Raw genomic sequence first — 19,367 nt, 5'->3', positions numbered from 1 at the left:
TTTTTAGGGAATTAACCTCTTTTAGGGTGAAAAGAGGCATATTTTGTACACTTTTCAGTACTGTGATTTAGTCCCAGTCAGTGTTGGCCTGTGTGGTCATTGGATCATCTGACTATTTTAACCTAATTACATGCAGTACTGTTCAAAAGTCACACACCCTCCTTTGTTTTATTAATTTCCTGTCAGGGCCATTAAATGCAAGTTTGTAATTTTCCAGGAGATATTTCTGAGGAGATTAGATGGAAGATTATCTGCTTGCATAAGGAAAAGGAGAGTCACAGAGAAATAACTGAAAAGACAGACGTTCTAAAGACTTTCCAAAACTGAAGTTCAAAAAATTTATAGAGATATATAAAGAAACCACCAAAACCACGAAAACTGTCCCTATCAGATAAACATCTTTGAGAGACAGGAGAAAAGCTGCTTCAGATCTGAAAAAAAGCCTCACGTGTTTCTGTCCATCCTTCCACTGTGAGAAGGCAACTCTGAGTTACTGAGAACAGGAAATAGACAAAAAAGAAGAACATTTGCAAATGAAGAAGTTGCTGGTGCTCTCAGAACAATGGACTGACCGCCCCAGAGTGCAGACCTCAACATCATTGAATGTGTTTGGGTTTATTTAGATCATGATAGCCAGAAAACGCAAACAAATTCTAAGACTGAACTTTTGAGGTGTGGAAAAATATCCCTGCAGGTTTCTATGAAAAACTGAAAGCAGGTTTCCTAAAAAACAGTGTAAGCTGTAATAAAGGTAAAGCTAATTACTGAACACAAAATCTGATATTATGAACTGTATAGTTTTTGAGGCTTTTGTGTAATTTTCTGTTAAATTTATGTTTCCTGATTTTTTTCCTGACATTGAAAAATGAATAACTTGTACGTAAAGGCCGATTTGACAGGAAAATTAAATAAATGAAAAGTAGTCTTTGACTTTTGCACAGTACTGTTTGGCCTAAGATAAACAGTTTTCCCCACTGATTCAGGCAATCAGCCAATACATGTTGTCTATTGTTGCTTCTTCAGCTAATGTAGCTTACAAATAATGGAATGGAAAAGCTTATACTTTTCCAGTGGAAGCTCAAATCACACACTTGCCTCATGTCAAGTGTGTGATCATGTCAAGTTCATGTCAAGTTTTTAAGCAATCTCAAAAGACTGGCTTAAGTGGTTTCTGACCATGTAGGACATGCTATTATCTATAAAACTGGACAGTACATAACAAAGCTAAAGACAATTGTAGCAGCCATCTCGAAGCCTTTTTTCCATACTTTTGTGCGTTTTTATATGTAACGGTATGTTACAATGTTAGAAGGCACATAAACAAGTCTACTTGAGATTACTTAGCACAGAGGTAAATGTGTGATGATTTAGGCATGCAGTTCACGCAGTGCTAATTAGTGTGCTACAAGCTTCCACTTCCTGTTAGAAATAGAATTAGTTTTAGGAATAAATGGTCAATGTAGCCTATAACTGCTAATTCACCAGATCTTGACCCTGAAGGTTGGCGCACAGGCTGTTGGTCACACAGCAACGCAGCCAACAGTCTCGCCTAGCTAATAGCTAACGAAAACGCAGAAAGATTTAATAAGTTTAATCTGCAACTAGAAACACTAAAAAAAGTCACAATGCTGAAGATTCTTATTAGAATTCTCCCGTTGCACCTTAAAAGGTGCAGCAGTTACGTTCTGGCGCCTCAGGCATTATTTAAGGTGGAACGCGAAAATTAGAACAAGAAGCTGGAGAATGAGAGGAGACTTCAGCGTCATAAACAGTCTTAGATTTTTGTTGAAATGACAAAATGGCTTCTTAACATTTGGGTTGCCGACCCCTGGTTTAGGCTGTCCAGTCAGGTCCAGTGTACATCAACCATGTATGAATTCTAGGTGTTATGCTTAGTAACACTGAAAGAGTGTCTCGCTTGATGAAAGTACGGCCTGCAGCTTCAAGTAAATCTCTAATCACTACACTGCTAGTGTGCAGCATGTCCAGTTTTCCAGCAAAGCGGTTTGAAATTGTCCAATATTGTCTGCCAGATGGACTTTTCCAAGACACTGTATATGAATTGATTGGGGGGGGTGGGGGTGGGGGGTGGGGGGGTGGAGGACTTGAGAGACTTTATTGACTTAAATACATCTGCCTCGTTTTATTGATGAAACAACATTGACATGTGAGTGTTGTGTATATGCGTTACAAAGCGTTCATACCTCAATTTTTCTCAATTAGAACTGGGAAATATGACACTTTATCATTTTGGTGATTAATTACATCACAGTATGTCACAATATGCTTTTCTGAGCATATCTTGGATACTGCCAGTACTTAAAATCCTGCATGTTTGATTAAAGAGAGCATACTTAGTCTTGTTTAATTGGATTTAGTGCAGCACAATGTGTAAGATGTTAAATACAAGTCACTGAATTCTTAGTTTTTGATAGTATTTTTAAAATATGGGCTTACATTGTCTGTTGTAACATCAGATGTAACAATAAATAAATAAATAAATATTGTGACATCACATATCGTAAAAAATTTTGTGAAGTATCGTGTTAGGATTACAGCAGAAATTACTGCACAATTTTCCCTTTCCAACAAAACTTGTCCCATATCAGCATTTGTAAACTGACCAGTGCTTGCACGTCCTTTTACTGACAATTAAATAAAAAAGATGCAGTGCAGATGCAGCAACTAGACAGCCTGGCATCTGTCATATCCCTGGTTTATCATGTTTGTTTCTCTATAAATTAGAAAAAGTATAACACACTTCTTATTTACAGTATTTTAGACTCCTGAATCTACTTATAAATGACATTCTTCATGATCTCCTTGCTATGTACATTAATACATATGACACACAGCAGTTGGACATACATATCTTATGGGAACAAACATTTAACAATCACATTGGGCTACCATTCTCATTTCACACTGCCTTAACACGACATACCACAGTAAATTGGGATTAATCAGAGAAACCAATGGGACAGTCAGATACTAACCGCTGATTTTGTCTTTTACATATTCACAGGGGGAGCTGAAACATGTACAGTTGTGAGTTTTCAGTCTTTAAATCTTCCAAATAATTTATCATTTTATAATTTAATTTATTTATTTATTTTTTTTTTTAATTTATAATTTATTTTTAACTTCACTGAAATATCTCACGGGTGGCACGGTGGTGCAGTGGGTAGCGCTGTCACCTCACAGCAAGAAGGGCCTGGGTTCAATTCCTGGCCGGGTGACCAGGGTCGTTTCTGTGTGGAGTTTGCATGTTCTCCCCGTGTCTGCGTGGGTTTCCTCCCACAGTCCAAAAACATGCAGTCAGGCTGATTGGACATGCTGAATTGCCCCTAGGTGTGTGTGACTGTGTATGTCTGTCTGTCTGCCCTGCGATGGACTGGCGACCTGTCCAGGGTGTATCCTGCCTTCCGCCCAATGACAGCTGGGATAGGCTCCAGCACCCCACCGCGACCCAGAAGGATAAGCGGTTTAGATGATGGATGGATGGATGGATGAAATATCTCACACAAACCTGCTGGTGTTGGTATATAATAGAGATGGATGAAGTTTAGTAGACTTTTTTTAATGCACAGAGTGTTGGCTTGCTAGTAGCATGTATGTAGCAATATGCATATTTACTTTTCATATTTGACTCCACATTTTTTTTTTACCACAAAGCGCAAAAATGCCATTCCTAATAGGGACATGATGCCAACTACAGAACGATACACAACAAAGTCTACTGAGAGAGCAATAGTTCAGCAAATAATCAACTTTTCCATTTCAGCCAAATGTAGTTGATCAGCCTAGACATGTTTGCTTCATTAGTTTTGCACTGGAGCTACGGGGCTAATGAAGCGAACATGTACTGTGAATGAAACTGCACTGTGCAAACTGCATGCCTAAATCATTGCACGTTTCAGACTGTTGTAGAGTTGTTAATTAATCCCAAATAATCTTGCTTCTGTGGTTTCTGACACATAGCTAAAAACAGCAGTAGCAGCCATCTTGAAGCCTGAATTTTCATCCATTTTTATGCATATGTGTATATATAGATAACAATATGTCATACAGTGTCAGATACCACATGTACTTTAAAGTAAATATGTAGTTTGCACAGTGCAGGTTGCTTGTTAGCAGCACTGTGCTGTGTTCATGGCAACTGAGAACTGAGGTCAGTAAAAAAACTGACACCCACAGCACTCTTTTGGCCGCCGTGGACACATAAAAGTCTCTTTAAAAGCCTTTACACCACATTTAAAGAGTTACGTTCTTTATGTAGTTTAAAAGTGAATGTAGGATATGGCAGTTAACCATTAATAATTGTGCTGATATTGACATGAAAGCACATAGTTTGACTAAACCTCTGGTGCAGAATGACTTAAGTCTATCTCTCTGTCTTTAGAGATGTCACATACAAACAGCATATTATACACGAACATCAACTAAAAATTCTGCGTAAAGCGCTTCTTGTTATTTAGGGTTGCCCTGTTGAAGTTACATCCTGGCAACTTAAACAGTCAAAGTTCCTGAAAAACTGGGAGCTGGATTGCTGTTCAAATGGATTTTTCCTATGTGGAAGTCAGAAACTACCTGGTCCCCATCTGGTGACAAACAAAGCATTAGCTTCATGGCTCCAGTGATAAATGAAACAAGCAAACTTCGGATATCAAGCACATCCTGGCTGATCGACTACACTGGGCGTAAGGGTAAGAACAATCGTGTAAATCAGTTCAGTATAAAGCCAGAGTCAGAGGTGCGTGTTAGCCTGTGTCAACACGCTAATCGTACTTTGGTGTGTGAGAGCCTTTTCCCTCACTGTGTCTCTGCTATGCACCCTCCTGAGTCTGCTCTCCACCGGACCACACTTGCACACAGCCGCGAAGGCGCCCCTATAGTTCCTGTTCATCCAGCCATAGAGGATGGGGTTAGCGAACGCCGAGCACATGGCAATGACATGGAACACTGTGTAGAGCAGCTTGAAGTCCTTCATTTCCAGCACGCTGGTGTCGATGTCGACGGCCAGCTGGAAGGCATGGAAAGGCAGCCAGCTGATGGCGAAGACCGCCACCACGGTGGCCAGCATCTTCGTGGTCTTCTGTCGGCGCCTGTGGCGGTCACTTCGACCTCCGCCAGGGCTAACGTGCTTCCTAAGCTTGGTCCAGATCCTAGTGTAGGCGAAGGAGATGACGGAGAGCGGCAGGCCGTACTGCAGGAAGAACATGGAGACGCTATAGACGGTGCCATCCGCGCTGCTGCCGGGCCACTTCTCGGCACAACCCTGGACGTAAACGGTGGGTAATATGATGATGTTATTTATTATCGTGATAAATTTCTTATCAGTATACTTTTCTGAGTATTCCATAAATATCAATCAGTACTTCTGTAATTCATTAGTCTCATGAATGGATTATGTTCATCTTGCGAATGCACAAGATGGATTCTTGGGGTTGAGCTCACCTGACGGACCACCTGGCATGAGCCTGTGCCGCTTTGTCTGTCCATGATTTGTTTTCTTATTTATTGTCACAGGCTGTTTGAAGAGCCATTTACTCTGCAGCTAACCGTTACTAGGTTTCTACTTTAGTATATACAAAAAAACAGGAAATGGACAATTAGATAACTTGGGCATGCAGTTCATTGGGTCAGATTCTGAAGAAGAGTGTGACAGCAGAACTACATCCAATTCTGAATCTGTCATTGCCCTGAGCAAGCTTTTTGGTCGGCACCTGTGACAGTGGGACAGCTAAACCAACTGGAGTTAGCCAAAATTAACACAGAGAACAGTTTATCAAAATGGGCTGTGAAATGATTTAAAGACTAGCTGGAGCAAAAGGACAGTCAGGTTGATCTGGCGAGCTGAGCTGAACCTGAACCTGATGCAACAGTTTTATGGTTCTATCCATAACGCAAAAGCACATTTGATATAATGTTCAGGGCTTCTTTGCTTTGGTTTTTTCCTTATTTTGCACTACTGTGCAATGAAATGAAAGCAATAGAACACTTTAGGTCATGCATTATCACGATCAATATCATGCCTGTTATTTGTCATTATCTTATTGTATTCATTTATTCTTACCAGTTGTTTGATTATTTTTTCTTCCTTTCCTTCTTAAATTACCGCTGCCCTCCCCATGGCAGACTGGGCAAGCACAACATGGTGCACCAATAAGAGTCCTTGGTCTAGACTCCTAATCCTATATTTGCCAACCTTTGTAACATGCTTAAATTGTATGGTCATCTGCTAAATGCATGAATGTAAGTACTTTATTTTTGCATTGAATTCAAAATTCATGTTGAATTTCAAAGAATTTAACTTGTTCACAAACCTCAGAAAAATATATGCCTATTTTATATGTGCACGTAGGCTATACTTGGGCAATACAGCCCCTCCCTTTTTGAACAAATATATTGGATATCTGTACAAATATAAGCTCCTAAGCCCACTAATGTTTATTTCAGACCTGTGGGAAACACTATATTGTGTATCATGGAAATTTCAAATATTTATATTGCATGTGATGTTAAAATTTCACTTTTACCTGAATGCTCTGCTCGGGCGTCACATCAAAGGTCACATACTCGCGGAAGATGGCTAGCGGGCTAGCCAGCACGGCGCTAGACACCCACGTGACGGCGATGACCACGGCGCAGACGTCTTTGGACATTTTGGTCTCCATATGGTGGACAATGCTGCGATAGCGGTCCAGGGCTATTACGGTGAGCGTGATGGTGGAGACGTTAACGGCTAGCCCCTGTGCGTAGGGCAGCAGGTAACACATGGCTTGACCGAACTTCCACTCGCCGTAGAGAGTGGACATCAGCGTGAACGGCAAGCACAACGCGTTCACCAGCAGGTCCGCCACGGCCAGGTTCACGATGAAGAAGTTGGTGACCGTGTGCAGATTTCGGAACTTGTAGACAACATAGATGACCAAGGAGTTCCCGGTCACTCCAAACAAAATGATGGTGCTGTACGCCAAGATCAGAACCACCTGAACACCGATTAGCTTTGTGCTGTCCTCCAGACCATCCAGTAAATCACCCTCAACCTGAAAGTTTGCCAGGGTGCAGCAATTTGAGGGGGCAGCGAAAGAGCCATTGGTGTTCTCTTGGCTTCTTATATCCATGCTTGGCATCCATGCACAAAAACTGCACAAGGAGACAACAAGAAGGTGATGGCAATTAGGACTGTCACCATCATAACACAGTCATGTTTGATGGATAACTGGTTAATCAGAGTTCTTTAAAAAAAAGCCCATAACAATAACAAGGGAATTCCACTGATTTCTCACACTTGCTCTACAGTTTAATCGCTGAGATGTCAATCAGAGTGGTTTCATCTGAAATGATTAATTGTGGAGAAGCTTACCAACGAGATTTCTTTACAGTGGTGGTGATAGGAACCAGGGATTACACTGTCAACACCACAAATATAGCCATTTTATTTACTACTGAAAATGACCAGTAAATCTACACATCTTTTCTAACTTTATATATATATATATTTGAAAGGCAAAGTAGATCCTAAAGAAAACCTTTTTCATCAAATTTACCACTATTTTACCATAATAAGTGTTATTATATATATATATATATATATATATATATATATATATATATATAAAATAACACTTATTATGGTAAAATAGTGGTAAATTTGATGAAAAAAGTTTTCTTTAGGATCTACTTTGCCTCACAAAACCCTGCACAAACCTCTTCACCATGAATGGATTTTAAAAAAAATATGTTTTAGGCCAAGATTTTAAGAAAGATCCTCCTGGTTGACAAAATGCAAGATTGACAGTTTTTTGTTTTTTTTTAATTTGTTAGCTCCCTGAGACAGAAGAACAAACATACGTTTCTTGAAGCTACGCTTTCTGTAATCAGCTTAACTGGCCAGCTGATCTATGTTGCTAGATTATTTATTTTTATTCCTAATTAAGTAGCCATTGCAGCATCCAGCACAGCCATAATTGAAATATGAATTTTCAAATGTGTAGTACACACAGATTACAAAAACTCAAATACATAGTAAAGAACCTTGTGTGTGTGTGTGTGTGTATATATATATATATATATATATATATATATATATACACATACACATACATACATACACACACACGCATATATTATATATATATATATATATATATATAATATATATATATATATATATATATATATACATAATATGTATAAATAATGTCATAGATGACAAAGTGAGAACATGAGCTATTAATATGGCTAAATAGTGGAATAACTGAATGTGTTGCATGTGACTGTTTTTGAACTGCTTTGTGCAACTGACAAATTCCAAGGAATTTATTTTGCCTGCAACTCACAACATGCTAGTATTTGCATGACAGTTTACTGTGTAAAGCCAGCCTTGGAGGCATTAAATATCTCAGAGGTCTGGTTCCTATCACCACCAAACAATTCTGACCGTGTGTCTCTAGAATGGAGCATGTCACATCAAACCACCCTGAATGAGTATGTAGCCTTTCAAAGACTTTGTATACATATATATATATGTACACACACATACACACGTGTGTTCATGTTATATGTATATATGAAATATCATCAGGCAAATGGTCAAATAACTGCCAATGTTTCTTGTTTTTTATTTATTTAAGTGCATTGAGCTTTACTTTCCACAGCCAAAGCCATTAAACAGCTAAGTACTACCATCCTCACTGATGAGGGTGCAGCCATGCATTTACAGATGGCTTCATCTGCTCCACTGGTCTTTCAAAGCTTTAACAACAGCACAGAATATCTAGAACATTAAGCAGGATTCCTTGCTGTAATGCTAACTGTGGCGATGCAAACAGCCTATTCATTTCAGTGTACCTACATAATTAAGCTTAATTAATCACATACTTCATACAAATTACAGACCATCGACCAGTCATTTGGAGAAAAGCCGCGAAAACAGCCCAGGATGTACATCAATAACATCTGAAAATATCTTCAGGTAAGTGGATTCATGTCTTTACTTCTATGTAAATCTGCGTAGGTAAACACTGATTTCTATAAATCCCAGTAAGTCTACTCAGTGAGTTATATTCGCTGAAAAACGTTTCAGCTGCCAGTCGACTAAACAGATAAGTTCCATCAGCTCACCTGCTCCACGGTGTAGATCCTCCAGTGAGTTCACAGAAGAAAGCGATGAGCTCCTAAAACTCTCCACAGAGAACGAAAGAGAAGTGCGTTCAGAGGCGATGCATCCATGCTGGAGTCTCTGCTTAAGAGAGCGAAAATGCTGAACTTGACTCCCTGCGTAGGACGCTCTTCTCCCGCTCATTAGAAGCGCTCGTGAGGGCGGGAGGGAGCGCGTGCCCGGAGGAAACGCTCATCTCCACACCCACGTGCTCTCATAGGGGCACCTTCACTTGCAACGCCTTTATATGCTCTAGGGGGCGCACGCTTTGCGCGTGATAAAAACAGCAAAACAGTTGCGTGACCAGAGGAGAATTACCTCTCTGTAATGTCTTCCGGGTTTCTCAAACTCTAGAGGGCGCTCCCGAGATGGAGCATTTGAGCAAAATCATAGTTTATAAATGCTTAAACATTTTTAAGATAAAACAATACAATCATTTCCGGAACACAGAACAGCATAAAGCGTTAACACCGCTGTTATATTTTAGAGCTTTAGAACTCAGGAGTTTAAAATGGCGCCTCATGACATCAGTGAGCGCGAACAGCCAATGAGCTGCTCCGCTCGCCAATCAATCAGCACTCAGTAGCAGTAATGTTAGTGTCCTGCTGCCCAAAAGCTGTTTGCTGTAGAAAAAGGAAACATACAGCTGAGTTTTCTTTTTTACTTTTAAAATGAAATACATCCTTCTACTTTCTAAAATTAAAGGAAAGTTCTGGGCGAGTGATTAGAAACTATTTTAACTTTTCGTTTTTAGCCGTTTAGCTCCATTAACTCCCATTCATTGAGGACTCGCTCGCGGGCGCCCTCTGGTGTTTTGTAGTCATGTTTTTGATAAAACGAGGAAAATAGGAAGAGGCCGGGTTCCTCATAAACCGGCTCTCATGTGGCTAGGATTTTATGGGGCCCCAGTGCAGAAAACAGGCTGCATCTCAAATGGCTCCTTACTCCCTATATAGTAGTGCACTATGTAGGTCGTGTAATAATGTCTTTTATACCCAAATAGAGCATTATATACCAATCAGCCATAACATTAAAACCTGTTTCTACACTCATCCATTTTATCAGCTCCACTTACCATACAGGAGCACTTTGTAGTTCTACAGTTACAGATTGTAGTCCATCTGTTTCTCTGCATACTTTGTTAGCCCCCTTTTACCCTGTTCTTCAGGACTACCACAGAGCAGGTACTATTTGGGTGGTGGATCATGGTGTGTTAGTGTGTGTTGAGTGGATCAGACACAGCAGTGCTGCTGGACTGAGAACCAAAAATATCCTGCCAACAGCGTCCTGTGACGACTGATGGTCTAGAGGATGACCAACACTACTGGGGTGTAGAAGACATAATTCCATGACCAATGCAGGGCACAAAATAGGAAGTAGGGAGCCATTTGAGATTGCCTCCTCTCCCATAATAGAACATTCCCTATACAAGAATCACTTCAAATCAATATAAATTACAATGTGCATTGCTTCTTTCAACTAGCATCTGATGCTAACTTAAATATGTACCATAATTAGCTTAATTAATTTACGTAAAAAGCTACTTAGCTTACTAAGACTTAGCTAGCTAAGGCCGATTGAAAAATCCACTGCCCGCTCCTCCTTTTGTGCTGTGAGTGGACACAATATAGGTGTGACAACTTCCAAGATTAAGTTGGTGAGCGCATGTTATACAAACATGTCTTATCTTGAATATCTGCAGATTTTGCTGTGTACATTTAGCAATGCTAATGTGTCTTTTACTTGCTTGTCATATTTGCACAAAATTAGTGCACTATTAGGCCTACATCTGTGTAAAATGTGTATTGTGTGGCAATTATCTAAATTAAATTTAATATTAAGGTTGCTAAAACAAGAAAAAAGCCATGTTACCGCTTTTCTCTCATTTCATCGGATTTTGGCTTACTGCTAATTATTTAATAGGCACTGCCAGACATTTCCGTCAGGACAGTCCCTTGTTGTCCAACTGCACTTCTCACAAAAACACTACAGCTGTTCACAGTGAAGGCTGCAATGTCAGGAAATGCAATTATACTGAAGCCAGGGGACTCGTTACACAAAAAACCAGGCCATCGCGTTGACTCATACGAGGTGGAAATGATAATGCAGGCACATGTGACGTGTAAAATTAAGTTACGGTTCAGCAGGCTTTGTGTAGCTAAATAAAAGGGTGTTCATCTCATTAAAATGTTGCAATGGCTTCAGTTCAAAGCAGAGGTGGGTATAGTTACAGTTTATGTGTGTGTATATGTGCTTAGCCTTTTCACATGATTAACAAACTTCTATTTATACTCAAAATGTTTGTGACAAAAGTGGTCTACCATATAGGACACATTTTTATCATTCACTTTGGCTTCCTCATTCCTTTTTGGGTTTAATTTCATTGTGTTCTGTTAGATGTACTAAGAAGTTCCACGGTAGTACTATTGGGAACTTTAGGAAGTTTAGGAGTCTTTTCGACAGTATTAACCTAATGGGCATTAGGGGCTCAGAGTCCCGGTCGCCAGGCTACTGCATAAATATCATTGCGAATGTTATAACAGTACTATTATTAGCAGCTACCATTAGTAAACTTTGGCTTACATGTATTGTTGCTGTTTTCATTTGCTTGGGCCTGTAAGAAACAAGAAGTCATAGTGTGTCTCATTTCTCATTTTGGAGTTTAATTGTCTGTTTTTCTGAGGACTTCACTGACACAGACTCAGCAGGAACTTCTTATCCAAATTTCTTGTGGTACAGGCCTGGACCAAGTGTAGGGGTTTGTTTACAGCTGCCTGACCAGCCACCATGGTGGAGAAGATATTCAGGTGAGAGTTGCTATATTAATTTCAAGGTGCGAAATACAGGGAGTTCCTGGGGATCCGGGACCCACTAATAAACCTCTCCTGGATTGCCTGAATGTATCGAAATAAAAACTCCAGGGGGCCCCTGAAAATGATTACGTTATGCTGAAAAATGTAAATTCAGGGAAAGGTTATTTAGCGTGCTTCACTCAGGAAACGGCGAGCCTCTGTCTCTGATCTTCTTAACTAACTAGAGCTGCAGCACTGCTCTGCCTCAGGGTGGCCTTCAAGGCCTAGTAACTGTAACTCTGCCCAGGATGCCTCTGAAAAACTTCACAACATATTAGCAAGTCTGAAAACTTGCCAAGTTTCCCAAGAGTTTGGTGGAAAATAGGAAACGTGTAAGATCTCAGTTAATATGTAGAAGACCACATTTCCAAAATTGTCCAAACCAGGCATGTTGTTGTCATTGAAGCCAGCACCAGCGCCGCTGTGTTGAATGAGTTAGCATTCAGCCAGCGCTGAAGTAGCTAGCCAACTTGGGATCCCCCAAAAACCCTTGCTTGTCTATACAGAGCCACTGTAGATAATCAAATTAGCTATGCATGACCCAATGCATGATCCAAAATACCTACGCAAATACATAAAAGGAGTTAAACTGTATTGGAATCAATGGATTTCTTCGAAGAAAGGGTATGCTGCTTTCATTTTTAGCTTGAACTTAATGAAATAATTAAAAAAATTTGATGATGAAATGTTTTCAATCATGCTATTAGAGTAGATGAGATGTACATATACAGTAAAGAAAGTTGAATTTCAGGACTGTTTAAATGCATTGGAACTGACATTTTCTGACTTGGCAAAGAGGCACTGAAATGAATGGCATTTTAAATAATCAATACTTATTTCTTTATTTACTTATTATTATAATTGATTATTGATCAATGGATTTACCCAGTTAATCAGTTTCTCAATACCAAATCTAACAGTAATACAAAAGAAGCAACACTCGAAATGTGCTAAATAGCTAGTTTTAGCTAACTCACTAAGATTTGCTAGCTAGCTAATATTAGCTCCAGTAGTTTTCTAGCTAGTCGATTTAGAATACCTGAGTATCTTTGTTTCAAAATCTATTTTTCATATATTGTAGACATATTTGTATTTGTAGACAAAACTTGAACATGGACAATGTCAATGCAGGGGCGTTGACTGGACATGTAAAAATCTCATGCTCAGACCATTTTAATGTAGGAATGTTTCGGGGTTAATATGGGTTGTGAAAAAAATAACACGCTTGGCCACATTATTTCACCATAATGGTGGAACTACTATAGGTCTGTCTATAGTGCAGATCTAGGCATGCATCGATATCGACACTGGTATCAAGTATCTCCCCAAGATTTTAAAAACCTTATTTAATGTGAGGATCTAGACATCAACAAGTCTTTTAGGAATTTAGCATTGATCATTGATTCGTCTTGTAAACAAAATCATTAAAAACAAGAGAAAAGATGAGTGAAGACATTGCGTCTAGCTTAAAATAAAACAGATGATTCCCCAGTAATGCCATTATTAAAGTGCTCTTCTTTCCTCATCAACCATCTCTTTACATCTACTTTCCAGTATCTACTAACCAAGAAAGAATTTATGTATTTTCATAGTGTTATATGTTTTACTGATGCTTTGTAACACTAAAACAAATAATTCCACCGTGGTGTTTTGATCTGTATTTTAGAGCTTTTTACCTTCGTGTATTTTCTGATTTGCTGTCCCTCTCGCTCTCGTTCTATTGCACGTGCACTTTTGCTCTCCTATGCTCGCTCTTTCTCTCGCAATGTTATAGTCTATCCACCTTATTTTTACATGACTACTGTGTTTCAAGATTATAGTTGAAATGAATGCTTTACTGCTGGATGTACACACGAGCTGGGGTGAAGGTGAGGCCAGGAGGACCCCTCCTGGGTCAGTGATTACAGTGAGCTGACAGTTGAGTATTGGCTATGACAACTGATGTCTGAAGAAAATTCTGAAGAGTAGTTGATATGGGACATAATGAAAAGATAGTCATGAGACTCCTAAACATACATACATACATACATCTAAACCGCTTATCCTTCTGGGTCGCGGTGGGGTGCTGGAGCCTATCCCAGCTGTCATTGGGCGGAAGGCAGGATACACCCTGGACAGGTCGCCAGTCCATCGCAGGGCAGACAGACAGACATACACAATCACACACCTAGGGGCAATTTTAGCACGTCCAATTGGCCTGACTGCATGTCTTTGGACTGTGGGAGGAAACCCACGCAGACACGGGAAGAACAGGCAAACTCCACACAGAAATGACCCTGGTCGCCCGGCCAGGAATCGAACCCAGGCCATTCTTGCTGTGAGGCAACAGCGCTACCCACTGCGCCACCGTGCCGCCCGACTCCTAAACAAGATTTTGAAAAAAAAACGTAACAACCTATCAGGTCAATTTGAGTCCCTTTATGCATTCTAGGTTTAAAACAACAAGTACGATTGGTAGCCTAATTTCCTCAGCTATGACACATGACGGCCTGTACAAGTCTGTTCCAAATGGATGCTTTTAAAAGGTCTCTTGGCCTGTATGTCTGTGCATTGTTGACACCACCAAAGTGCATCCTGGACTTGGAGCACCGCAGGGCTTAGGGTACCACATAGGACAGGCTCTAACCTCTGTGTTGTTATTTCTCATGGCCTAACTAGTTATTTTTTGCTTTCCATATTCCACCAAACCCCACTCTCCAGCTCTAGGATTTGTTAGAATTTCATATTCACAGTGCTAGCTCAAGATGTAAGATTTTAGCTACCAACAAATCCCAGGAGATTTACAAACAACTAGCCAGTCCTAGCACAGGAGGGCGGGTTTTGTTGTAGTATGGGTTGTGAAAAAAGAACACCCTTTGCCATGTTATTTCACCATAATGGCGGAACTGCTGTAAATCTGTCTATAGTGCATATCTAGGGATGCATCGATACTGATACTGGTATCGAGTGTTGGCCCTGTCATGACCTCCTCGGATCCGTTAGCCTCGGATATGATTCCAGTCACTGTACTACAGAGGCTGTTGTTGAAAGAGACAGCTGAGGATCAAAACTATGAAATGTACTTTACATACAGCTGTGCAGAAGTGCTTTTCTGACATGGAACAAAACCTGCAGTAGTGCTACTCGAACCAAGGTAGCTAATGTAGCACAACTAGCTAATGCACGCCATTTAAAATGAGCTAGATTTAAGTGATTTAATGAGGTACATTGCACTAATTTACACTAACAACTACTTAATTCTAAGTAGGTAAGTAGTTATGTGTCGGACAGCATCGGCAAGAGCTAAAAAATGTGCTCATGCTCATACTCAGTGAAAATAACGGTATCGATGCACCCCTACCACAGACCCGCAAGCATGTCTCGCCTCAGTTAAAAGGAAGCAGTAGCTTCAGAATCTCAATCCGTGATCGATTCCTTTCCTCCGCCAGCTTTTTAATTAAATGTCTGACACAGCACCGGCATACTTAAACACATTGACTAAAAAACGTCATTTTGTTTAACAGCTCCAACATCAATAACGTCAGCCACGTGGAACTGCTGCGACTGAACGTTCATCATTATTCCTCTTAGCCTTTGCTAAATATCACCGCATCAGAATCTCAGACATGATCTACAGAGCTGTCATCTTTTCTGCCCACTCATGCCTGATTTTTATTAATGTTCACTTTTAAGCTGAATCCATTTTAAAACATGCTTTATCCTCAGACATCCTTTGAGGTTAGCAGAAAAAAAATGTAGCTTACAGTTATCAGTCAAAGCAACATCTACCTGTTCTGTACTGTGGTATTCTGAGGAAACAGCATTACTCTTGATGAAAGAAATAGGATTACGTTTATTAGAGTGAGTGGCCCTGATATTGGCATGACTCCTGACTCTATCTTTGGATGTCTCCTGAGAACTCAGGTCTGTGTCCTCTGTGTGTTTTATATGATTTGTGTTTTACGTGCGGGTGACCAAAGAAGCCCCCCGCTTGGGGTTTAATGAAGAGCAGAAGATTAAGCTTAATAAAGTGGGTTTATTGACTGAAGCTATCAGAGGAGGAAGAGCAGCAGTGATCTTTTGCAAAGAGCCAGTAAAACAGCACAGTTTGTGCTCTGATTAGATGGTTTGTTGTGGGGGTGAAAATTTGATCTGACAAGTCAGGGGGGACCAACATCAGGGGGCTATAAAACTGACTAAACAAAGTATGCCTACACTGTTAAAAAAAGATAGTTCTTCAAGGGTTCTTTAGTAAAGAAAATGATTCTATATAGAACCATGAACACTCAACGAACCCTTTGTATGACTGTATGGTTCTTTGCATTAAATACAGTGGTGTGAAAAAGTGTTTGCCCCTTCCTGATTTCTTATTCTTTTGCATGTTTGTAACGCTCAAATGTTTCAGATCACCAAACAAATTTAAATATTAGACAAAGATAACACAAGTAAACACAAAATGCAGTTCATAAATGAAGATCTTTACTATTAAGGGGAAAAAGAAATCCAAACCTACAGGGCCCTTTGTGAAAAAGTGATTGCCCCCTAAACCTGATAACTGGTTGGGCCACCCTTAGCAGCAACAACTGCAATCAAGCATTTGCGATAACTGGCAATGCGTCTTTTACAGCGCTGTGGAGGAATTTTGGCCCACTCATCTTTGCAGAATTGTTGTAATTCAGCCACATTGGAAGGTTTCCAAGCCTGAACCGCCTTTTTAAGGTCATGCCACAGCATCTCAATCGGATTCAGGTCAGGACTTTGACTAGGCCACTCCAAAGTCTTAATTTTGTTTTTCTTAAGCCATTCAGAGGTGGACTTGCCGGTGTGTTTTGGATCATTGTCCTGCTGCAGAACCCAAGTGCGCTTCAGCTTGAGGTCACGAACAGATGGCCGGACATTCTCCTTCAGGAATTTTTGGTAGACAGCAGAATTCATGGTTCCATTTACCACAGCAAGTCTTCCAGGTCCTGAAGCAGCAAAACAGCCCCAGACCATCACACTACCACCACCATATTTTACTGTTGGTATGATGTTCCTTTTCTGAAACGCCGGATGTAATGGGACATACACCTTCCAAAAAGTTCAACTTTTGTCTCGTCAGTCCACAGAGCATTCTCCCAAAAGTCTTGGGGATCATCAAGATGTTTTCTGGCAAAACTGAGTTGAGCCTTTGTTCTTTTTGCTCAACAGTGGTTTTCGTCTTGGAACTCTGCCATGCAGGCCATTTTTGCCCAGTCTCTTTCTTATGGTGGAGTCATGAACATTGACCTTAACTGAGGCAAGTGAGGCCTGCAGTTCTTTGGATGTTGTAGTGGGGTCTTTTGTGACCTCTTGGATGAGTCGTCGCTGTGCTCTTGGGGTAATTTTGGTCGGCCGGCCACTCTTGGGAAGGTTCACCACTGTTCCATGTTTTAACCATTTGTGGATAATGGCTCTCACTGTGGTTTGCTGGAGACCCAAAGCTTTAGAAATGGCTTTATAACCTTTTCCAGACTGATAGATCTCAGTTACTTTGTTTCTCATTTGTTCCTGAATTTCTTTAGATCGCAGCATGATGTCTAGCTTTTGAGGATCTTTTGGTCTACTTCACTTTGTCAGGCAGGTCCTATTTAAGTGATCTGAAACATTTATGTGTGACAAACATGCAAAAGAATAAGAAATCAGGAAGGGGGCAAACACTTTTTCACACCACTGTATATTCTTGCTGTAGATGGTTCTATATAGAACCTTTTTGAAATACATACAGCACCAAAAAGGGGTTCTTTTATTGTTACGAGGTCAAGCTTGACACAATAGAAGAACTCTTTTTGGTGCTAAATAGAACCCTTTCCAAAAAGATTCTATATAGAACCCTTTCCCGATGCAAAGAACCCTTTAATCGTGCAGAGGGTTCTTTGAGTGTTCATGGTTCTTTATAGAACCATTTTCTTTACTAATGAACTCTTTTTTAAGTGTATACAATTATACTTATCATATTGGTATCTCAAGCTGTATTTGTCAATATTACAACACAAAACAAATACAATAATAGTAATTATTAACAGGAATAACAATGTCATACAGATTCAGTATAGAGACTCAGTTTTGCTGCCTGTTACAGCAGCATTTGTTTCTTTTTATTGTGTCGCTAAAATTCTGAGGCTGATCTGCATGTAATAAATGTTTTTGCAAAACACATCAATAATAATAAATATAGTGATAATTAAGTAATGACTGTTATGGCATAGGTCAACAAATGATCATGACACAGTAGTTTTAAAAACAATTTGAGTGCAGGTTAGCGCTTTTTTCATTTGACTATAACTAAGCACAACAACAATTTATTTTGGGTTTCATTTGAACTTTCTAATGCGATGATAACAACGTGATAACTCATATCTGACAGCTTTTTTGCAATTCAGCTATGTACAGTTTTTGTCCGTTCTGCAGTCCCCATAACTATCTCACATAATTTCAAAAAGTAGAAAGGGTATGTCTCCATGTCCATCCCCCCTTAATTTGCACTGTTGGCAAGTTGGATGGACAGATGGACGGACAGATGGATGGATGGATGGATGGATGAATGGATGGATAGATGGCTGGAGACAGCATATCGCTGCTGTCGGAACAAAGCCTTGTATTTCCGAAATGGCAACTTTACAGGAGAAGGAAAAAATGTACTTTACTTTTAAGGTAAGTCAATGCAACCAGACTTTTTCTGTCATTTTGGGCTGTTTCTTTTGGTCCGTTCCTCATGAAATTTACACACAATGTAAAGGGCAACAGGCATTTTCAAATTTTGTCAAAAACTGAAAAACGACAATATGAGATATCAGATTTTGTTCCGGCAGCAGCGATATGTCCCCTCATTGTCAAAATGTATATTTTGTTGCGTTCCAAACTTATATTGGTTTCATTTGTTGCTTATTTACACAAATAAAGTTAAAATACATTTGCCATATTTAATATGTCAAAATCGCTGGAACCAAAATGGTGGTGTAAATGGTCCCTGGGATAAGGAATGAAAATGTTTCAGGCCACCAAATGTAACAGGCCTACCCAATCAAATGGGGATAGAATATTTATTAAGCCGTTAAGATAATAAAATTTGATTTACTTTCTGTGAGTGCTGTCATTGTATTATGGCCAGTCATATTATTACACTCTCAGCCCTCCAATCCCTGCACAACAACCACTGCTGTCTGCCGGGGCCTCAAGCTCAGTTTGTTATCAGTGCGCCAGTGTTTGAATCTGAAGTTCCAGTTGCAATTAAAAAATGTAACTGAGTGCATGTAAAAATGAGATTCCATCCTGTAGAGTGTGTCAGTTTAACGTCATTGACAATTGTCTACGAATTTGGCTGAAATGGGTTTTGTAAAAACGTGAAAACT

The 19,367-nt window shown here is 39.9% G+C and overlaps 1 protein-coding gene across 1 annotated transcript; it reads right to left on the bottom strand.

Annotated features, from left to right (window-relative positions):
* Positions 1-4,747: 4,747 nt before the first annotated feature.
* On the bottom strand, positions 4,748-7,257 carry npy2r (neuropeptide Y receptor Y2). The gene is made up of 2 exons (XM_036583523.1): positions 6,540-7,257; positions 4,748-5,278 (listed from the first exon to the last, which is right to left on the bottom strand). Exons 1-2 carry the CDS (start codon positions 7,134-7,136, stop codon positions 4,748-4,750), a joined length of 1,128 nt encoding a protein of 375 aa, XP_036439416.1. The 5' UTR covers positions 7,137-7,257.
* Positions 7,258-19,367: the final 12,110 nt, after the last annotated feature.

The sequence above is a fragment of the Colossoma macropomum genome, unplaced genomic scaffold (assembly GCF_904425465.1).
Source record: "Colossoma macropomum unplaced genomic scaffold, Colossoma_macropomum, whole genome shotgun sequence".
NCBI lineage: Eukaryota > Metazoa > Chordata > Actinopteri > Characiformes > Serrasalmidae > Colossoma > Colossoma macropomum.
This window is presented reverse-complemented; position numbering and strand designations above follow the sequence as displayed.